This window comes from Podarcis bocagei (assembly GCF_964188305.1).
Source record: "Podarcis bocagei genome assembly, chromosome: 13".
Lineage (NCBI taxonomy): Eukaryota > Metazoa > Chordata > Lepidosauria > Squamata > Lacertidae > Podarcis > Podarcis bocagei.
In genome coordinates this window covers 40,764,859-40,787,573 of record NC_138138.1, presented here as the reverse complement: position 1 = coordinate 40,787,573, position 22,715 = coordinate 40,764,859, and the positions used below count along the sequence as shown (strand labels likewise).

At 47.2% G+C, this 22,715-nt stretch overlaps 3 protein-coding genes across 7 annotated transcripts; 2 read left to right on the top strand and 1 right to left on the bottom strand.

Moving 5' to 3' along the window:
* Positions 1-9,055, top strand: SEPTIN1 (septin 1). Its single transcript, XM_081168836.1, has 12 exons — positions 1-113; positions 1,592-1,766; positions 1,904-1,994; positions 3,886-3,972; positions 4,078-4,201; positions 5,212-5,346; positions 6,078-6,195; positions 6,659-6,760; positions 6,856-6,955; positions 7,047-7,212; positions 8,246-8,330; positions 8,521-9,055. The coding sequence occupies exons 2-12, from the start codon at positions 1,764-1,766 to the stop codon at positions 8,599-8,601; spliced, it is 1,092 nt and encodes a 363-aa protein (XP_081024962.1). The 5' UTR covers positions 1-113; positions 1,592-1,763; the 3' UTR covers positions 8,602-9,055.
* On the bottom strand, positions 9,017-14,443 carry DCTPP1 (dCTP pyrophosphatase 1). Its single transcript, XM_081168837.1, has 5 exons — positions 14,297-14,443; positions 13,104-13,403; positions 12,531-12,652; positions 12,076-12,186; positions 9,017-10,443 (listed from the first exon to the last, which is right to left on the bottom strand). The coding sequence occupies exons 2-5, from the start codon at positions 13,389-13,391 to the stop codon at positions 10,050-10,052; spliced, it is 915 nt and encodes a 304-aa protein (XP_081024963.1). The 5' UTR covers positions 13,392-13,403; positions 14,297-14,443; the 3' UTR covers positions 9,017-10,049.
* A 393-nt stretch (positions 14,444-14,836) lies between these two features.
* On the top strand, positions 14,837-22,581 carry QPRT (quinolinate phosphoribosyltransferase). 5 transcript variants are annotated; one of them, XM_081168840.1, is made up of 5 exons: positions 14,837-15,071; positions 17,629-17,667; positions 17,997-18,553; positions 19,579-19,710; positions 20,602-22,581. In XM_081168840.1, exons 3-5 carry the CDS (start codon positions 18,002-18,004, stop codon positions 20,821-20,823), a joined length of 906 nt encoding a protein of 301 aa, XP_081024966.1. In that variant the 5' UTR covers positions 14,837-15,071; positions 17,629-17,667; positions 17,997-18,001; the 3' UTR covers positions 20,824-22,581. The 5 variants fall into 5 exon arrangements, with proteins under 5 accessions (XP_081024966.1, XP_081024968.1, XP_081024964.1 ...); XM_081168842.1 differs by lacking the exon at positions 14,837-15,071 and adding an exon at positions 15,540-15,897 and having other exon boundaries at positions 19,579-19,620; XM_081168838.1 differs by lacking the exon at positions 14,837-15,071 and adding an exon at positions 15,546-15,897.
* The last annotated feature ends 134 nt before the right edge of the window (positions 22,582-22,715 follow it).

Sequence of the window (22,715 nt, the reverse complement as noted above, 5' to 3'; positions counted from 1 at the left end):
GAACAGACACAATACAGAAGGAAGCTGCGAGAGAGCCAATGCAGAGGCTCAAAGGCTTTTTTTTTTCTTTTCTGGGCCACACTTTCAGAATCAAAATTGCTCACAACGCACAGGTTTATTTTTATTGATAAGAAATATATTGGAAAACGAAAAGAATCGCCTCCTAGCAGGGCTTGATTTATAGCACAGAAAGAGCTGCTTTATAATATGATCATGGCAGGGCCGGATTTAGGTTTGATGAGATCCTAAACTACTGAAGGGGTGATGGGGCCCTTCATACGTCCAGCTGTCCTTGGTCAACAACAAATTGTCGCTGTTTTTTATGTTGAATATACGCTATATGGCAATTTATCGATGTACTAGGTATCTAAAGCCATTTGCACATAATAAAATATGTATTTTACCAGTGATTTAAGGAGTAGGCTCGCAGGCGGGGCCCATTGCTTACATCATAGGAGCCTACACAACACAAAACACTTGTTGCTGTATGTAGGTGTTGTTGTTTTATATTTTGGAAATGTACATCCAGTTGTTTTTTCCTTTTAAATTTTTTGGGGCCCCCAAAAGAGTGTGGGGCCCTAAGCTATAGCTTGTTTACCTTATACGTAAATCCAGCACTAGATCACGGGACATCCAGAAAGTATAAAACAACACATAAGAACATGAATCATTCCCAAAATATAATTACAAACGAGCCTCTTACATATGTACCTTAAGTACGTATACAAACTCAATGAGAGGTGTGAGCTTGCTTTCACTGGGTAATCTCCTTTATACAGTGGTACCTTGGGTTAAGAACTTAATTCGTTCCGGAAGTCCGTTCTTAACCTGAAACTGTTCTTAACCTGAAGCACCACTTTAGCTAATGGGGCCTCCTGCTGCCGCTGCGCTGCTGGAGCACGATTTCTGTTCTCATCCTGAAGCAAAGTTCTTAACCTGAGGTAATATTTCTGGGCTAGTGGAGTCTGTAACCTGAAGCATATGTAAGCTGAAGAGTATGTAACCTGAGGTACCACTGTATTAGGTCTAACTCTCCTCAGCCACACAAAAAATGTGTTCTCTTGATTTGATTATGATTTCAATAATGATTTTATTTCTTCTTCGTGAAGTTGTCACCTGTGCATGCATGCTCGTCTGCGCATGTGTGATGCCTGTCTCAAATGTCCACACCATTTTTAAGTACAAAGTGAATGTGGCTTAAGTTTTCTAGTTGGACTGAACCTGGTTAGAGGGGAAAACGCACCAAACAGCAGTATTTGCCAAGAAACTACAGGTCTGATACGGCTTGTGGCTAAACGGCATGCGAATGCAGCTTCAAAAACCGGCACAGGGAGCCCACTGAATGCAGAGTAAGTGGCAATGTGAATGTACTCAAAGCCTCTCTTCTGTGTGTGCTTGTTTCATAAGCCCCCTTGAGCACTGTTTTTTTGTGAGGAAATGGGTCGCAGCAAGGGGGCGAGAAGTGACCTCAGTCACCATTTACAAACTTGTCCCATGGGCATAAGAGCTGAGGAAAAGGCAGTGTGTCAGTCAGCTCCCACACAACCTTCCAAGCAGTGATATTTTAACTTGAAATGTGTGCTACCCACAGGTGGAAGGAAAGGAGGGAAACGAAAATAGGCCAGCCAATGAGAGATGACGATGCTCTGATACGGGTGCAGATCTGGCTTCCTGTTTCACTGCCACAGGAAGTTGGTGTCTGAGCCAACAAGGTGCACAGTGACACCCCTGCAGCGTCTCCTCCGTACAACTAGAGACCAATTATGGTAAGAAACCCGTAAGAGGGACTCTCTTTTGCCTTTATTCCTTTCAGTTGTTTTCTTTTGGGTCTCTCTCTGAACACCTTGGAAGGACCAGACAGTGGGACGCCTCCTCCTGACGCTATCTTTCTTGTCTGCCTCAGGACAAAGATTACGTTGGATTTGCAACTCTGCCCACCCAAGTCCACAGAAAGTCCGTAAAGAAGGGGTTCGATTTCACTCTGATGGTTGCAGGTAACGTGTTGAGAAGACCCACTTTCTCCATCCTCACCAGCTCCAACACCCCTGAATGCACCCAGACACACTCCCTGCGGCTCTCTTTCCTTTCCAAGCTATTGCAGACCTGCTGTTTTGTCGTGCAAAATGAAGAGGTGCCCTTTAGTGTTGGATTTTGCATGGTTCAGACCAGGTTGTGGAAGAGACTCTGGCTTGCGCACCAAGTGCAGCCATTCAGATCTCTCTGCCTGGTCCTCAGGGCACTGTGTAGGGCACAACCCTCTCCTCCCCGTCCCTGACTGGGCTTTGAACACCACACATTCTTTTTATTTGACCAAAGGTGGATTTAGGGGAGCACGACTGGTTCCCCCACACTGGGTGCCGAGCTGAGAGGGTGCTGCAGGGCGCTCTGCAACAATGACAAACAACGGCAGGCGAGTTGGGGGGGGAGGGCACTGAAATTTGGCGTTGCACAAGGCGCTGCTGAAGTTTTTTTTAAAATTAATTTTCAAAAATTCAAAACAAACAAACATACAGACAAACATACATACATACATACATACATACATACATACATACATACATACATCCTGTTTAAATCTTGGTAGCATTATTAAGTGACTTCCTCAAATCCCCTTGGTTGAATTTCATTATATATCATTTTAACAGTTTTCCAAAATCGATTTTCTCAAAAAATTAACTTGATCACTTAACATCTTTCATTCTTTCTAATTTAGCTTTAAACATCTTAAGTCTTATCCTTACATATTTAAATCCTAAGCCTATCTATTATTTGCAAGCTTTTCCAATTAAGTTATCTTAACATATTTAGCTAAATAGTCTTTAAATTTCATCCATTCTTCCTGATACTCCTCCTCCTTTTGGTGGCACTGCTGAAATTTTAAAGCCCAAGGTCTGCCATTGCTTTGACCTGTGATCAAGCCTTTTGGCTGTCTGGATAGAGAAGAATGGGTGAGTGTGGTTGTGTAGAAGCTAACCTACTATACAGTGGTAGCATTCACATGAATGGCTCGGCCCACTTTTGTCTCTGGCCTGCCCACCACTGGCTAGTGGACCCTGAAAGTGTGACCAGAAGCGATTGCCCTGAAAAAGGTGCCCAACTCCCTGGTCAAAGCACTGATGGCGACTGATCAGTGGGCAATTTGGCTGCCTTTTGTTCCAAGCCACACTAGAATGTATCTTGAGACACATCCACTTCTTGGTGTCATAGGAGAGGCGAGTCTCTCAGGCCTGCTCCTCGAACCCATTAGGACAGGCTTCCTCAACCTCGGCCCTCCAGATGTTTTTGGGCTACAACTCCAATGATCCCTAGCTAGAAGGACCAGTAGTCAAGGATGCTGGGAACTGTAGTCTCAAAACATCTGGAGGGCTGAGGTTGAGGAAGCCTGCACTAGGATATATTCTGCTTCCAGAGGTAGGGACAGAAATCAGAATCCTGACTAGGGCTGGACAGACCAGTCTGTTTCCAGACCGTGTTAAATTACTATGCTTATTCATAAATTCATTTTTGTACCACTGCTGCATTAATCTACATTTAGAAAAAACCAACAACACCCGTATGATTTGTTTAAATGATAAGTAAATTTGTACTTTATCTCACTGTAAGCATTTCTAAACTGTCTTATTTTTTAAAAATATGCATTTTCAAGTTGGTGCATTTTTTGAGCCAAGGACTGTATTGCAAAATTTGGAGACATAACTGAAAGATGATCAGTACAGGAGGCATCCGTTGAGGTCAGGTTTGCATCGGAATTCATAGAAATAAGATCCCTCAAGCATCTCCAGACCTGAAAACCAGAAAACTAGTCTCTCAGGCTTATTCCTGTCTTAATCAAGTTCCTCCAAGTTCAGGATCATCAGCTGATCATCACGTTCATTCATCCAATAGGAGAATCTGGGCTGGGAAAATCCACTCTTGTCAATAGCCTCTTCTTGACAGATCTATATAAAGACCGGATACTTCCGGATGCACAAGGTAAGGACTGCTGGCAGCTCCAGTCTGCAATGTTTTTGGATGGGGTGGGGAGAGCTGAGAGTGTGACCCCAGTTCTATTACTGCCCTGCCTCCCCCACTTCACAGGCAGGATCCCCCAGACTTTGGAAATTGTCAAGCATGCAGTAGACATTGAAGAAAGGGGAGTGAAAGTGAAATTGACGGTGATCGATACCCCAGGATTTGGAGATGCGGTGGACAACACTGAGTGGTAAGAGGCCAGCTGGATGTATTCCTGTGCCCCAGTTCTGAAGAAGCACAGGGGTGAATAAGGTGCTATAGCAGGGAAGGTGGGATCTGGGACCCAGATCTGGGGAAATCAAGGATTCATGGGTGGGAAGTGGGTCCAAATTTAGGGGTGCTGAAAGCCAGTATTTATTGGGTCTTTGAGAGTAAAGTGAAGAAAGCATATGTTGTCTACTTTTGAAAGCCCAAAGGATGGGGGATGAGGAAAGAGTTCATACATGCATGTTCAGCACCCAGTTATAACATCTAGTGCAGAAGTGGGCAAGTGGCCGGAGGAAGGAAAGCAGAAAGAGAAATAAGAGGAGGGCAGCGAGGAAGAGAAAAGACAGGTCCCGCCCACTTCTTGTATATAATCCTTGGCAAGATTATCCTGGAGGACATGTGGCCGTTGACCCAAAAAAAGGATTGCCCACCCTATTCCAATAACTGGTTTTCACTATAGAGCGAGCACCACAGACGGTTGGTTTGCACTGAGACCTCAAACCATGGCTTACGTTAACCTTTTCAGATGTTACAAGCAACTAACAGTGTGCGCCCCTACTTTCTTCCCCGCCTTATCTTGAGAGCCCCCAGATTCTCTTGTAAGCAGTGGCCTTTGAGAGCGAAGCAATGGGCCAAACCATAGCTTTCGGATTCATACGTGATGCCAACCAAACTGGGCTTAAGATCCTGGCTTGGTGGACAAACTATAGCTCACACGCCACAGGAAACCATGGTTTGTTGCTATGTCTCAGATAGAACTTTGATGCCCTATGACATTCCCCCGGACAACAGGCAAGTGATATGTGTCTATGTGGAAGTAGCTGATCTTCCTCCTGGCCTTTAAAGACCAATCCAGGCTGTAGTCCCCCTCATTACGTAAATGTAGCTAAGGAAACTAGGATTTGGTGGGGTGTGTGTGTATGATTCTGAGTAGCAATGGGGCCTTCTCACCACCTCATCCCCCTTTCTTCTCCTGCCTGGTTTCTACTGCAGCTGGAAGCCAATTGCCCACTACATTGATTCCCAGTTTGAGCAGTACTTTCGAGATGAGAGCGGCTTGGACCGCAAGAACATTCAGGATGGGCGTGTCCACTGCTGTCTCTATGTCCTGTCACCCTTTGGACACGGGTAAGATGTGTGGAGCTTTAGGGTGTGGCCATAGGGAGTCAGGATCATGTCTTTCAGTGCTTGAAAGGATAGCAGCTCTCCATGGTTTTTATTTCCAGCACCTAGTTCATTGCTGAGAGCCAGTGTGGTGTAGTGGTTAAGAGTAGTAGACTCGTAATCTGGGGAACCGGGTTCGCGTCTCCGCTCCTCCACATGCAGCTGCTGGGTGACCTTGGGCCAGTCACACTTCTTTGAAGTCTCTCAGCCCCACTCACCTCACAGAGTGTTTGTTGTGGGGCAGGAAGGGAAAGGAGAATGTTAGCCACTTTGAGACTCCTTTGGGTAGTGATAAAGCGGGATATCAAATCCAAACTCTTCCTCTTCTTCTTCTTCTTCTTCTTCTTCTTCTTCTTCTTCTTCTTCTTCTTCTTCTTCTTCTTCTTCTTCTTCTTGGATGAGCGGCAGCATAATAAAGTGCCACTGAGCATGTGCCAACTTCCTTTACTGCTGATGGCCCAGCTTATCAGCACAAACCTGGCAGCCAGATCTTAAGTGGACTGGAATCCTGATTGTTTTTTCATTTTTTTATTAAAAAATGAAATGAATGGCGAGAGGGGGCAATCACAGTTCAACACAAATTGTGCAAACAAGCCCAGCTTCGAGACTCCAGGGGTTAGTGGGGGTAGGAGGCAGAACTGCTAGGGGCTCTGAAAACAGGGGTCAAGGATTTTGATCCCGCCACTCTACCACAGGCTCCGCCCCCTGGACATTGTATTCCTCCGAGCCATCCACGACAAAGTCAATATTGTGCCGGTGATTGGAAAGGCGGACAGCTTGACTCCAACAGAGGTGAAACACAAGAAAGAGAAGGTGAGAAAGGGGAAGGGCCACCGTAGCTCAGCTGGAAGAGCATCTGCTTTGCATGCAGAAGGTCCCAGGTTCAATCCCCAGCCTCTCCAGGTAGACTCCCTACCTGAAACCCTGGAGAGTCTGTCAATCAATGTAGACGATACTGAGCTGGATGGACCAATGGCCTGGCACCATGTGGGGCAGCCCCCGATGTTCCTGTGGGAGGCGTCTGAAAGGGGTGTTGCAGGGGAAACTCATATATGCTGGGTTGGAACAGATGAATGCAGCAAGTAGCTCACTTGTCTGAAGTAAACACCTCACTGTAAGGATATGGAGCCTCCAGTACTCTCTACAGGAAATCTCATTGCAATACCTGCACCTCTGGAGCCAATTTCTTCACACACCCCACTGCTAGTCCTGTCCTCTGCACAGCTACATTTCATGGCTATTTTAGCTCCACATTTTGATTCCTTTGGACATACAGATCCGGCAGGAGTTAGAGGAAAACGGGATCAATATCTACGAGTTTCCTGACTGTGACTCGGATGAAGACGAAGAGTTCAAAGCTCAGGATGCGGAGATGAAGGTGAGGAACTCTGGTCTTCCCTCTCCGGGGGAGAAGTGTCGGGTGGGATGGAAAAGGTGGAGCAATAATAGGCCTCATTGGCGTTCTTCCTGCAGCAAAGCATCCCCTTTGCTGTAATTGGATCCAGTCAGGTGGTCAAGGAGTTGAAGGACAAAGTGTTCCGGGGACGGCAATATCCTTGGGGGACAGTGGAAGGTAAGTTGCATTAAGAGGGCACTCAGCAGAGGGCGCTGTGTCAAAGGAAGTTACTGATCTCGACTTCCTATTTCCCCCACCCCACCCCTAGTGGAAAATGCGGCTCACTGCGACTTCCTCAAACTTCGGAACATGCTGATTCAAACCCATATGCAGGACTTAAAGGATGTGACCCACGAAGTCCATTACGAAAACTACCGCGCGCAGTGCATTCAGAGTCTGACCAGACCTGGGGCACGAGACCGCAGCAGCCGCGCGTAAGCAGATTCTGTTTTCTGTAAGGGAAGAGGATTTGGACAGGCCAGGGCAGAGGGCTCAGTTGTGAGATGAACGAAGAGGCTGGAGGGAGTCTGGTTAATTTAAGACAAGAAAATGATCATAAAACGGAACTGCGCACACTCCACACTGATATATCCTTTAAAAAGACGAAGTTCTATCCAGCAAATACCAAGGAGTAAGTTGGCAGTTCCCAGTTCCTTAACTCCCTACTGGCAATTTAACAAATTGCTTTTAAGGCAGATGTGGGGAACCTTTGCCCATCCAGATGTTGCTGAACTACAGCTCCCATCATCCCAGGTCCTCCCCTGCTAGGCATGATGGGAGTCTTAGTTCAGCAACATCTGGAGGGCCAAAGGTTCCCCACATCCTGGCTTAAGGACTGGGGGAAAGAGCTGCGAGGGAACGTGTTAGTTATGCTTCAGGTAGGGGTACATATGTAGCCCACGCCCTGCTTGCAGGCAGGGCGGAATGTGCTGCATACACTAGCTTGCTGTTTGTTCATAGTTAACCAGGAATCCTGCCTTACACCCATTATCTTCCTGCCATACTACACTCACTCTTTGCCGCTATGCTGCACTGCTTTATTGGTGTGATCCAGTGAACATAGCAAGCTGCCTTACGCAGAGTCCAGCCATTTGTCCGTCTAGCCCAGCAATGCCCTGCACCCATTGTTCTTCAGCCTGGGGTCCCCAGATATTGTTGGGCTGCAACTCCCATTGCTCCCAGTCAGCTTAGCCAGTGGTCAGGGCTGATGGGAATTATTGTCCAGCTATGACTGGGCACCCCAGGTTGAAGAACGCTGGTCTACACTGCCTGGGAGCAGCTTTCCAGAGTTTCAGGCAGGGTTCTCCGCCAGCTTTACCTGGAGACGCCGGGGATTGAACCCAGGACCTTCCACATGCAAGGCAGGTGTGCTCTACCCCTGGGCTACAGCCTTCCCCCAGAGCTAATGTACAAGCAGGAGCCAGGATCTTCCCGTGCTCTATCACCAACTCTCTTGCGCCTCCCTAGGAAACTGTCACGTCAAAGTGCCACTGAGCTGCCACTCCTGCCTCTGGCCGAGACGGAGAAATTAATTCGCGAGAAAGACGAGGAGGTGAGTCTTTGCATGTTTTAAGGCTTTGTGTTTGTGTTTTCCTTTGGAGTGAGCAGTTGCTGACCCTGTCCGATGTTAGATCGGAGTCCCTCAGCAGCTGCGTCTTAGCACTTGGCAAGCGATACAAAAAAGGTGGGTCCACCCCAAAGGCAAGTGCAACTTGAGCATCTGTCTCTCTCTCTTTGTCCAGCTCCGTCGGATGCAGGAAATGCTGCAGAAGATGCAGGCACAGATGCTGCAGAGCAAAGGGGAGCAGTGTGACAACCTCTGAAAGGCAGCAGAGCTCCTTTCCCACAGTGCTATGACAATCCCGATGGAAAGAGACTTAATTCTGCTTCTATGTGGCCAAAGCAAGGGGCCACACTGGTAATGGAAATGGAAGAGTTAAGTGTTGGTGGGTATACTATGTATTTGAGAGAGAATGCCCCTGTGGACCTCCAGATGTTACTGGACTACAACTCCCAACATCAGCCCATGCTAGTTGAGGCTGATGGGAGTTGGAGTCCCCACAATATGCAGAGGGCCACAGGTCCCCAACCCTGGCTTAAGAAATTATCACACTGGATAACCTGTCTATCATATATATGTGTATATATATCCCTTCTTTCTCCAACCCCCCAGCCCTCACCCCACCATTGTCCACTGACTGTTTTAGTATCTTTCAATAAGACACAATGACCGACTGCTCAATGGAAATAAAATGTATTTTACAAGGCTGAAGACTGGCTTCCTAACAGATCTCCAAATCATTTGTATGCATCTACTTTCCCACAAACTATCATGCACAAAATATGTATCTCCAAAGAAGCCTGTCATCAAACAGATGCTCCTCTACGGATTCCTATTTTCACTTCCACTTGATTCAGGATTATTTCTCCAGACAAATTTAACTGTGACAGACAAAAGTACTCAGCAACAAAAGTGCTGCACTATTATTTGAAACATGGGCCATGAGGTCATGTGGATAGCTGAAAAACTGGGCAGCGGATGAGGCCTCAAGGAGACAATACTAAAACAAGTCATTTTTTCCAGAATAGAAAAATTGTAACTCTTAAGCTCTCAATGTAATGCTGTAACCAAGAAAGCCAATATGGTTGTTGATTGGATGTACAATAACGCAGCCTGAAAAAGATATAGTCTCTCAGGAGCTGAAGGCCGTGTACGTATTAAAATGAAAACAGCCACAGTAGACTGCCAGTTTGAGCAGAGGAAGGACCCTGGCGAGGGTCCCCGCTCCAACCATTTCCCTGCTTAAAGGGGCTTTTCAAGCTGCCCTTACACCCATGGGGGGGAATGCATCTCTTCCACACACACCAATGGACAGTGGGGACAAAGCTTGAGGAAAAATCCAGATGCAAAGCAGCCCTAACCTCCCATTTGTCAGTTCAAACAGGCAGCTTCCCACGGCTTCTTTTCTTAAAAAACAAAAACTAAGATGGAGGCATCTAACTGGTCCGTAGTCAGGAGGCCAAGTGTGTAGAAGGCCCTTGTCCGTTTCACATCTGAGGTAAAGTCATAATGCCTGCGTAGAGCGAAGGGCCTTCCCCCACAGACTAGTCACTTTCAATTCCCCTGCCAGATAGGGCTCCCTTCCTCAATGGAGTGAGCATCATCTAAACCTTCAAAAATGTAAAAGGAGGGAGGAAATAATGGCAGCACCCTTCCCTCCCCACATCGCTCCCTTTGCATTAGCGCTTTCTAGACTCCTCTCACAAAAGACTACGACAAAGTAGAGGCCTGCTTTGAGGCGCTGCCCTGCCTGAGCCCTGAAGCCCCAGTGCCATTTGAGTCCCCACAGCTTGTGTCCGGAGGACGGGAGGCTCCCAAAGCCACACAAAAGTTTTCTCCCCTCGCTGCTCCGGAAGAAACAGCAGCACCGTCCTGTTGCTTCTCATATTCGGTGTATTTCTTGGACGACCCATAAACTCGCTCAGCTGGGTATTTGAGGCGGTTCTTCTCTATCTTGCGGAGGGCGGCCGAGGGAAGGTCCACGCGGCACTTGTCCGCCAGAGCCACCAGGTAGATGAGGACATCGCTGAGCTCGTCGGAGAGGGCTTCGCGCTCGGGCGCCGTCCAGCCCGGGAGGCCTTCGGGGGCTTCTTCCCGCCACTGGCTAAAGGGCAACAGGGGAGAAACGATGGAGTGAGGAGGGGAAGGAGCTAAGAAGGGATTCGAAGCTTCCAAAGGGAAGTCGTGGTGGTTTGTTGCAGCAAAGCCAGGAAAGGCTCTTGGGACACCTTAAAGCAGGAGGGAGGCACCTGAGGGCTGACTGCACCCACTAGGCCTCTCTGCCATGCTCTTGGAACTCTGCTTAGGCCTCACCCTCTTCCCCCAGCCTCCTTGAGAGGTTTTGCCTGGCTCAAATTGAACACCAACCATGCCTCTTGAAGGGCAGAGAGAGATGCGTGTAGACATTAACCTACGCTACGAAGATAAAATTTAGACTGATTGCTCTGCCCACCTTGTCTCCAGGAAAGGGGAATGCGCCTCTAGGGCTGAAAAGGGGTCCACTTTGCCACCATCTTAAAGGCTAACAACTTTATTGTGGCGTAAGCTTTCGTCAACTGCAGACCATTCCCTCAGATGCATGAAGTGTTACCCTGAGTGCCCAGTTCTGGGCAATGCCACTTAAGAATGATACTGACAATCTGGAACGTGTGCAGAGGACAATCAAGGGTTTGGAAACCAAGCCTTATGAGGAACAGTTGAAGAAGCTGGGTATGTTTAGCCTGAAAAAGAATCATAGAACTGTAGGGTTGGAAGAGACCCTGAGGGTGATCTAGTCCAGTGTTTCCCAACCTTTTTTGGGCAAAGGCACACTTGTTTCATGAAAAAAATCTCGAGGCAAGCCACGCCCCCTCCAGCCAGCCGATTGGCTGGCCAGGAGGCGTGGCCGGATGGGATTCCCCTGCTCTCGCGGGGGCTGAGATGGGATTCCCCGCTCACGTGGGGGCGGATGGGATTCCCCGCTCACGTGGGGAAGGGCGTGATGCCCGCAACCCCACCTCCTGGGGCAGGCCCAGTAGCGAGCGGATGCGCAGGCCAAGTAGCGAGCGGCGATGGGATGTGGGAGCTCGCTCGCTCGCTGCCCCGCGTGTTCTCGCCGCCGCCGCCCCGCCTCTCACCGCCCGACTCGCCCGCCTCCACGGAACACAAGGCAAAGTTCCACGGCACACTACTGTGCCGCGGAACACCGGTTGGGAAACACTGATCTAGTCCAACCCCCTGCAATGCAGGGATCTCAGCTAAAGCATCCATGACAGAGGGCCGTGCAACCTCTGCTTAAAAACCTCCAAGGAAGGAGAGTCCACAACCTCCAGAGGGAAACCGTTCCACTGAGACTGAGGAGATATGATAGCCATCTTCAAATATCTCCAGGGCTGTCCCATGGAAGACGGAGCAAATTGGTTCTCTCCTGCTCTGGAGGACAGGCCTCGAACCAACAGATTCAAGTTACAAGAAATATTCTGACTAAACATCAGGAAGAACTTTCTGACAGTAAGAGCTGTTTGACAGTGGAACAGACTACCTCAGGAGGTGGTGCCAGTTGATGGGAGTTGTAGTCCAACAACCTCTGGAGGGCACCAGCTTGGCAAAAGCTGGATCAGATGGTCGCCAAGGACCCTTCTGATTCTATGAAAGCACCTTTAGGCCTAGATCCTCTCCTTCCCTTCCCTTCCCCTCCCTCCCCAAAATACTGCCCGTGGAGGGAGGCCTACTCTGCAATCTCATCACCCGTACTCACAAGAGCTCCGCCAGCTCCCCAACCTCCCCGACGAGGGCAAGCAGCAGATTCCGAGGCTGGTGGTACTTCCCCCAGCCACGCTCGGCTGTGAAACCAGACTGGAGTCTTCGGCTGTGGGAGAGACAGAGAGGTGAAGAGAGGTTGATGTTGTGTTCAGCAGAGGCTGGTCCATTAGGGCAAAGGAGGCACTGCCACAGCAGCTTCAGACTTGCTCTTGGCTAGTCTCCATTTGCCTGCCTCTTTACTTACAACCAGTTGGGATGGCTCCACCTACAGTGGCTCTGGCGCCACCTACTGTTAGTCTCCCCACCTTCTGCCCTACCAGTCCCAAACGGCACCAATGACCCCTGTACATTGGTCCAGATTTGGGGGTGGGAAGGAGGAGAGGGTGAAGTTATAATCAACCATAAATGTGGGGCCTGTGAGGTGGGAAGAGAGAAAGGAAGGTGTCTCACATGTCTTCCAAGGTAGGCTCAGCGCTGAACTGAAACACCTCTGCTGAATTTCCATTCCTCACCAACGCCTCATCCATTTCTTCCTCTTTTGCCTTTGGTGAACTGGCCGATGGGAACAATGCCTGGCGAAGGAAGTCACGGTAACTGTGCGCCTTCATTCCAACCAACTAGTAAGGATTTTTTCCATCAGTTTGCTATTGGCAGTTTAAAATTGTTGAGATTGGGAGTTGCGAGCTAAACCTGGCAGCTATTTTAAGTCAAGCACTAATCTATTCCCGGCTGGCCAAAAGCCCCACTTGTCCCCAAAAAGCATAGGCTAAATTATATATATATATATATATATATATATATATATATATATATATATATATGTAATAATGGTAATAATAGAATATGCTATACTGTACCTATATACTTCTATGCATACCCATAGGATATTTCTATCCACAGGATATTCTGGAGGTACATATATACACAATACCAATACGATATTCTGGATATGCTTCCAGAAACTCTGGAATTACAACTCACACAGAAACACAACCCACTCATAGGACATCTCCCGTTTGTTACCTGTGTCCTCCTGGGCATGGTGGCTCCCGTACCAGAATTCTTCAGGTCACCAAGCCCATCATCAGCCGAAGGCACAGAACAGCCTGGAGGCAAATGCTTCTGATGCTCAGCCGTGGCCATGTGCAGCCGAAGGTCAGAGTAGCCAGCAGGCATCGTACCCTTGCAGAACCTGCAGGCTGCTTTGCCATTGTCTCCTGCCACAGGGCAAAGCCAGACCTTCAAATCCTCCTCTTCCTCCCAGTCTCTGCAATACTTTCCCTCACTGGCAGCCCTCTTTGATGATGCCATGATTGACCAGGCCTGAAAGAGATGTGGGAGAGAAGCTTGCTGAACAAAGTGGTTGTTAGCAGCAAAGGATAAAGAATTTAGCCGAAGCTTCTTTCACACCATTTAAAGCCTTGTGATACCACTTTAAGAAGTCATGGCTTCCCCCAAAGAATTATGGGAGCTGTAGTTTGTTAAGGGTGCTGAGTGTTGTTAGGAGACCCCTATTCCCCTCCAAGTGTTACAATTTCCAGGGTAGTTTAAAGACCAACCCCTCTTCACAGGGAACTCTGAGAATGGCAACTCCTGTGCCTTTTCCAACATGTGAACACTGTCTGCAGTTTGTATCCACCCAAGTTATATTCAGAGTAGACCCAATGAAATTAATGGACCTAAGTCAGTTAGGTCTATTCATTTCAATGGGTCTTCACAGTTGGCTAAATCTCTGGCTGCATTATGCACTGTACATGTAAAACACTTCCCTCCAAAGAGTCCTGGGAACTTGTAGCTTAATCCTCGCGGAGCAACAATTCCACGCACCCTTAACAAACTACACTTCCCAGGATGCTTTGGGAGAAGTCACGTGCTTCAAACTTATTCCACCTACACAAGACTCTGTGGCTTCTCTGCTGCAGGCACATAGGGAGTTGTAGATACATCACATCTGTGTGTGTCCCCCACCCAGAATGATAATTTTTTCTAAGCCAATACTCTCCAGTGCTGAACTGCATAAAGTCTGCTTTCAAGTAGCACGGCTCACGCCCTGAAAAAATAGAAGTGAGCGCACATCACTTGAGCATGTGCAGAAGGCTCTTTCCCTCACCCTTAAGAACCCCCCCCCCCGGTGTACACACACACACACCTCAGTGTATTCTCTGCAACTCTAATGCCCGGCTCTCAACGAAAGCAAAGCAACATACAGAGCCTACCTGGGCTCCAAAGGACAACAGAGCAGGCAGGATCCGACCCCTTCTAACAAGCCACGCGCGTTTTCCCGGGTTCAGCGCAGGGAAGCCAACCCACCATCGCCACTGAGCTGGGCTCTGGTAGGGTACAAACGGTATGACGAACGCACTTGCGGCCCAATCAAAGGTGGCTGGTGGAAGGCGAGAGGAATACCGCAACCAATCAAAAAGAGCCGAGGGTCGCGCCCAATCGGAGGAGAGGCAACAAATAGCGAGTATAGAAGGAAGAGGCGCCGGGATAAAGAGTCATAAATATGCAAAGAAGCGGCCGGCTCAAGGAGTTACAGGAAAAGAAACATCCGGACTGGCTTTATATATATCTTCTATATATCGGCCACAACAATATCATAAAATATCATAAACTAATACTAAGTAAGCAAATAAAAATAATATAAATATAAGAAATATAATAGGTTCAATATTGTGCACGAATACAGGCATATATATGGGAGGAAACTGCGTGAAAGGAGCGGATTCCCCAGTCAGGAAAGATGCAAGAATCCATAAAACTTGCAGCTGGTCCTTTCTTGCGCATTCTCCTCTCAAATCTGCGTTTTCATTTTAAGGGTTGTTGCGCTGGCCTTAGCCCTAGAAAAATAGAAGTTCCAGCAATTTAGGGTGCTTCCAGTTGAGAGGGTTTTTTTCTGCACAGTTCATGTGAGCTGTCTGGATTTTTACAGGGAGCATGGATGATGACCATGGCCGGATTTAGGTTTGATGAGGCCCTAAGCTACTGAAGGTAATGGGGCCCTTTCTATCTCCAGCTGTCCTTTGCCAACAACAAATTGTTGCTGTTTTTTGTGTTGAATATATGGTAATTTATGGACCTAATAGGTATCTAAAGCCATTCGCACATAACAAAATATGTATTTTGTCATAGTAATTGTTGAACTGAAATACAATTAAGAAGAAAGAGAGAGAAATGAGCAAACCAGTGATATTTTAGGGAGAAGGCTAGCAGGTGGGGCCCATTACTTACATCATAGGAGGCTACGCAACACAAAATACTGTTGCTATATGTGGGTTTTATTTTATTTGTTTTTTATCTTTATATTTCTGTACATCCAGAATTTTTTTCCTTTAAATTTTTTTGGGGCCCCCAATACTATTGCTTGTTTAGCTTATACGTAAATCCGGCACTGATGATGACGATGATGCACCTATCATCCTGTACGGCTCCCATAACTACCCCCTCCCTATTCTGTTTTCTTTTTAACAAATGCTGAAAATAGCATTTTAATGAAAAGACCGTCACCATGTTGCCAGTGGTGCAGATGTTCTGTTGCGTTATTTTCCAATACTTCTAAAAGGCTGCTCATGCGATTGCTGATCCTTTGGATGGAGCTTTGCCTACTTTGGCCCTGATATGATACAGCTGTGCAGGAGAGGTTATTTATACAAGGGGAAAACAAGGGTCCAAAGTGCCAAAAGCAATCATCGTGGTCCTAATCCCACCCCTCATTGTATAGCCTCCCACCCCTCAGGAATTCAGGAAATTTCTCTTGTGCAACCAGTTAGACAAGCGAAAAAGTTGCAGAGAGACATTTTGGAGCCTGGCTAGTCAGGTAAGCAACCAACATTGCCTCTTTTAAACTAGCTACATCTGGGATGCCCACGGGACTTTAGGGGTGGAAGGGGGGATCCTAGAACTGCCTTGTCTGGTCTAGTTACTGTGGCTTAACAGTTGGTTTTTTCTTTATTGGTTCACATTTTGTTGGGTTTGGGGAGAAATGTATTGCTTTAATATGTTGCTTTTTTAAAGGCTCCCTTTTTATGCTCTTGGCTTTAAATGCTGGACTCTCACCCTCCCCTTTGCGCTCTCTCTCTCTCTCTCACTCTCTCTCTCTCTCTCTCTCACACACACACACACACACACACACACCACACACACACACACACACACACACACACACACACACACACACACACATCTCTAGTACTAGCAGCAGGTAAAAGTTAGAATAACCACATCCAGTGCTTTTTTTTCTTTAAAAAATGTTTGGGGGTACTCTCATTTTCCTGCTCATATTGAAATACTGCCCCTCAATGAGGCCAAACATAGATGCACAAAATGTTTAGGGGTATGCGTACCCCTGCATCCTCCCAAAAAAAGCACTGACCACTTCCTTCCATTAAAAAATAAGTGAGCCTAATGAGGAAAAGTTGGATTTTAACCTCTGTTCTGCAGGGCTCTTTGCTTAGGCAGTCCAGTCCCCCCCCCCCACCACACTCATCTCTCTCTCTCACCCACACCCACACACCTCTGCCCTAGTACACAGTACTTTTTAGAGGTAACCTCAGCTGGGACTTTGGGCAAAGTGATGCAACTACTTTGAGTGCCTCAAAGCTGTTGTCAGTATTTTGCAGGAATTATTCACACAACAATTGACTTTAATAGTAATAAAGAAAAACCTGGGCTGCTTGAGATTTGGAAAGTAATGGGGAAATGGTTCCAAAACGTGAGCTGAATGAATGATTACAGGAAAGAAATGGAAATACCCTGTAAATAACTTTGGGGTGAATGTAGGATGAATGGTCCTTGTCAGAGAACGTCTGCATAGTAAACAAATCAGAACAGATGCCCACAAAAGATTGGCCATAGTTTAACCACTGTGTAAACTTTGTGTACAGATCAACAGGAGAGCTGGACTGGTTGTTAAGTAAGAAAGAAAGCAGGCAGGTGGGGGCTGGCAGTGTCCTGCTCCCCCTGAAAAACCAGGGCAGAGGTGTCAACTTGAATAAAATATTGGCGAGCAGGTAAGCCCTGACCCATATAATCAGTCGCAAGAAGCAGCTTACACACATCATTTGAATGACAATTCACATTAACTTTTGGGCAGTTGGCCCCCTCAATTATTTTATTGGGGGGGCCTGGGAGTTGGCTGCTATGAACCAGGGTGAACCTTGCTTCCTTTCCTTTTACTAACAGCATACCACGAGTGAAAAAACAAGGGGGTGAGTATAACAATCCCCAAAACAGTTCAATGAGAACTGAATATGCTTGGCAGCCTCAGAATGTTGGGAAACTTTTGTAAGGGTGGGACAGATTGCTGGTTGGGGGGCAGTGCAGAGAATACACTGGCATATCCTGCAAAAGGGTGTTGCTGGCTAGCACCCTGTACAAGAGGACACTACCCAGAAGGTCCCATTAGCATTTCTTCCTTTTTCCCCCCAACAGGGTTTTTTAATTGAACCCATTATATTTCTACACTAAAATAAAAAATGAAAGGGGGGGGGGAGAAAATAAAAATTGTCCAGTTTACTGATGTAATATTGTTGTTTCTTCTCGTGTATAGGGGAGAAATTGGGGCGCAGAAGCTGGAGCTAGCTTATAGGTGAGTCCCACTTCAAATAATCTGAAAAGCACCTATATCTAGAAAATGGTCAGCTGTCAGACTGTGGCCCCTTTGTCCAAGTAGAGAGACGGTCATTTGTAGTCACCAGCAACACGGACCCAAACATGATCACATTCCAGATTTTCTGAGTTTTTAGGTAGTCATAGGAAGATAACCAAATTTAGCATCCTCCTCCCACTAGGGAGAGCTGCCATCAGGCAAAGGGTAGCAATTCCCACCCCTCATTCCTACCCCTAGGTGACACCATTAGTTTATTGGGCTTTGTCTGGTATGCCTTTGCCAATATCTCTATGGTTTCTTCTTCCTAGTCTTCATGGCCTCCCAGCCAAATCTTTCACACCTTCTGCCCGCTGCCCGCTTGCGTCAACTGGCCTGTGACTGGCTGCGGGAAGATGCTCCTGCCTTCGACTACGGTGGCTATGCTGTCGGTGACCATCAGGAATGTGCCGTGCTCCTCTGCAAGTCCCCAGGAGTCTTAGCGGGCTTCCCTTTCTTTGAGGCCATCTTTGCTGAAGTTGGCTGCTCTGTGGAGTGGCTCCAGTCGGAGGGAGCCTGGGCAGAACCAATCAGCCGGGTGGCGGAAGTGCGTGGGCCAGCCAAAGATATATTGCTGGGCGAACGGGTGGCTCTGAACTGTATCGGTCGGTGCAGTGGTATTGCTACGTCAGCAGCCAAGGCGTGTCAAGCAGCGCGGGAATCTGGCTGGCATGGAGAGGTGGCTGGGACGAGGAAGACCACGCCAGGCTTCCGCCTGCCTGAGAAGTATGCTCTCCTGGTGGGAGGGGCTTCTTGCCACCGCTACGACCTGGGGAGCCTCATTATGTTGAAAGACAACCATGTGTGGGCATCAGGCGGCATCACACAGGTGGGTGTTGCTTTGCCAGTCTCTCCTTCCCTCCATCACCGTGTGACACATATGGCGGTAGAACAAGGCCACATCTGAACCTTGCATCATAAGAAACATGGATTGCCCCAAAGACTCATGGGAACTGTAGTTTGCTATAGGCGCCAAGAGTTATTAGCAAATGATTCCCCTCACTAGCACTGGGCGATAACTGGTTTTCAAGATAGAGCACCAGCTAAACATCACGAAATATACCAATATATCATGATGTCTGAAATAAGCAGTTCCAGCCCCTTTGTGGTGAGTTCTGGCACCTCTTTGGAGGCAGCAGGCAATCTGGGCAGGGCGGCGGCATCGATGGTGCCGTAAGCAGCTGTGGCGTTGGCACTCCCTAAAAAAAGCTGCACAATTTTGGCGCTCCCTTAAAAAAAGCTCAACCACTTGTCCATCTCAAAAAGGTGGGAGTTCCTGCACCTATTTTTCTAGGGAGGGAAAGCACTGGAAATAAGGATGGAGTTAAGTAGAGGCACTGGCTGGCTTCACGGTTTTTCCCCACATTGTGATTTATGCATAGCACACACACATCTTAATTCGTGATCTATTTATTGCCAAGTCAAAAATTATGAAACTGAAAGCATGATATGGACTTCAAATCGGTTTTGGACGATATATCGCCAAGCTCTACCCCTCACAGGGTAACAATTCCCAGAGTGGTTTAACAATCAATCCCTCTTCTTGGGGAACTCTGGGAATTGTAGTCGTGTGAGGGCAGTAGAGGTCTTCTAACAATTCTTTCTATGATGCTTAAAGTAGCAAATGCTGCTTTAAATATACAGTACAGAAGAGGCTAAAGTCTCGCTGTTACATTAGAGGTGAATAAGTGGGATTCTTCAAATTGTTTTTATTACATTTTGAACTCTACAATAACCAGGAATAGGTTTTTTTTTTTTAAAAACCAAACCAAACCAAAAACCCTAAACCTTACCGTTTCTGCACTGTGCATTATCTTACTTCATACCTGTTTTTTAAATGTTACCATCCCACAGGCTATCCGGAGTGCCCGGCGTGTTGGAGGCTTTGCCCTGAAGGTAGAAGTTGAGTGCCGTTCGTTGGAAGAGGCTCTTGAGGCAGGAGAATGTGGTGCAGATATTATCATGTTGGATAACTTTGCTCCGCAGGTATACTTGGCTGGGCCAAGATGGGGACAGGTGCTGAAGCTGAAACTGCTGTCTGTGTCTTTTTATTGCTTTGTAAACGGCTTGACTTTTGAATTTCTTGGAACTATGAAGTGAAAGCACCAGAATCTTTAAAGGTGCTGTCAAACAGCATTGCGTTAATGGCATCCAGTCCCTTCAGGAATTGATCCATTTTGATTTTTACTGCTGTGGTCCCCCATTCCTCATCTGACTCCAGCATGGATTTGTGCCTCCAACTCACTCAACCTTGGGCAGGCTTTAGTGTTTGTTAAAAAAAGCCACAACTCTACCACCCCAAGCACTGTGTCCCTTTTGTACTGTGGAGCTAGCCTACAGTACAAAAGTAAAATTGACATTAGTTGCCCTGCTGACTTTTCCCTCTGGCTCCAACCACCAGCTTGTGGCCCTCGAAAGTTGCCTAGGAAGGCATTGTGGCCCTCTGGGTGAGAACCAGTTTCAACAGCAACTATCCCTCAAAGGCAATCCGAGAATTAGGCCTCAGTTGTGACACTGAGGGCTTACCCACACCTACCTTTCCTCCACTCTTTCCAGACATGGTACATGCTTTAAACCTCCAAACACCCTTTCTTTCTGCATTCCCCACGGAAACCCACTCCTTAAAGCTTAATCTTAGCAAACCCGAATTGATGTTTGCTCCAATTGAGCACTAAAGAGCAGGTTTCTGTGGGAAAAGCTCAGGGGCAAAAAAACCAAAAAACAAATCCAACCCACCATGCTCGGACATGGAGCTTGAAACATGCACCTGTGCCTGGAAAGAGCGAGGCAACAAAGTGTGAATAAGCCCTGAGATTTTTGAGTGGACTCTGCCTCTGTTCCCGTTAACCTCCACTCCCCAATTCTCCTCCTACACAGGACCTGCACCCCACAGCCAGTACGGTGAAGGCCTCTTTCCCTCGGGCGACAGTGGAAGCCAGCGGGGGGATCACTGAGGATAACGTGGCCCAGTTTGTGGGGCCCAACATTGACGTGGTCTCCCTCGGTTGCCTCACCCAGTCAGCAAGAGCTGTGGATTTCTCTCTCAAGATCTGCCGGGATCCGGCCTCCAAGCCACCACTACGGAATTTTGTCTTTTGAGTCCTTAGGATGGGAGACCCAGACAAGCGGCCTTGCCAGGTGGCGGGAGGTTTGGTGTTGGTGGGGATGTGATAGAGGGTGGATAGCACCAATTGTGTACAGTGGTACCTCGGGTTAAGAACTTAATTTGTTCCGGAGGTCTGTTCTTAACCTGAAACTGTTCTTAACCTGAAGCACCACTTTAGCTAATGGAGCCTCCTGCTGCCACCGCGCCGCTGGAGCACTATTTCTGTTCTCATCCTGAAGCAAAGTTCTTAACCCGAGGTAATATTTCTGGGTTAGCAGAGTCTGTAACCTGAAGCGTATGTAATCCGAGGTACCACTGTACAAGGTTTGCCAGGTACAAACCTGTGCCATATCTGCACTTTTGGAAGGTCCAAAATTACAGGCACAGGGTGCTTTGTTCCAATATGTCAAGCACAGTGGCTGCATCTGCTCTTGCAGAAGGATCCCAGGAGGTGATCTCTAGGGGTTCTGCTGTGACACTCCCTAAAAAAATAATGGGTGGGATCTTTTCCTGCTGTGTTTGCTCAGCGCCTGCTGCAGGCCATTTTGGTAAGCTAGCCAAGTAAACACTCATCTTTTTTTAAAGCCAGGGTGTGGAAGCCTGAGGCCTTCCAGGTTAGAACTCCAACTCCCATCACCCCAGATCATTTGCCATAGTGGCTGGGGTTGATGGGATTTGGAGTCCAAGAACAGCTGCAGGGCCACAGGTTCCCCAGCACCTTCAATATTTCTGTTCCTTGAATGTCTTCAGGATGCTCCCGCTCCCCAAGCAGCACCACATCTACTGCAAGAGACCTCCCCCCCTCCAAACTCTCTGCCTCTTGAGTCAAAGTAAACGTATCTGAATGACTTTTAGTTGATTTAATCAATGGATTTAAATTTGTCTATGAGTGAAAGCAATTGCCCTGAAGCAAGAAGCAGACCTTTATTGGCTTAAAATCATTTGTGTAGTGTAGCTACGGGTGGACTTCTCCTTCCCCCACCCTCTTAGCTAAGGAGGAATGCTCAATTTTAAGGCAGTGCTGGCCACCTGCAGTTTTTATACATTAAGAGATGAGGAAATGGCAGTTGTTGTATCTGTTGTATGCCTTCTCTTCCCATGAGGCCTTGATTCGACTTGACACCTGCACAGCCCCTCCCCAACCAAAAAGCCTCGTTTGAATAGCTGCTGCCTCTTCCCACATTCCATCTTTTAAGATTCTTTCCAGAGACAGGCAGCATGGCTGCACCCAGCCTCCCTTGCTTAGCTTACTCCATAGCCCCAAAGAGCTCTAAGAAACTCAAACGCTTCCTCTTTGCTTTGTGACATGTTGCTTGACCTAATAATGGTAACCCCCTGCCCCCCAGTATGGATTCTAGAAAGTAGTAAAAAAAATACTGGGCAGTATTCAGCTGAGTGTTGCTCATAATAGACAGCCTCTGAAATTTACAAACCAGAGGCAGCAATCTTCATCACATTTACCCAGGAATTGGCTCCACTAAATTCAATAGGACTTACTTCTGAGTAGACCGGGTTAGGATTACACTGTTAAGCTATATTCAATAAGTCTGGTGGATCTGCTATGAGTAAAATGTCATTGAATACCACCCATTATATTTATATCTGCTGCTCAATTAATTAAGTGGATTTTATTGATTTAGGCCTAATCTGTTATTTTTCATCAAACTTGTTATATAATGTCCACCACTCCTGTTTTTATATTGTGATGGCCTATGGTGAAATGCAATAAATATGGAACACATACATAATAATTAACTTTTTTTAGTGTGTTAATCTAATGGACTGACTAAACCCAGCATCCCTAACATGAGCAGAAATATAAATTGATTTTTAAAAAAGAAGAAGATGTACCCACTGCATGAATCCATTCCAGGAGTTTTTGAAT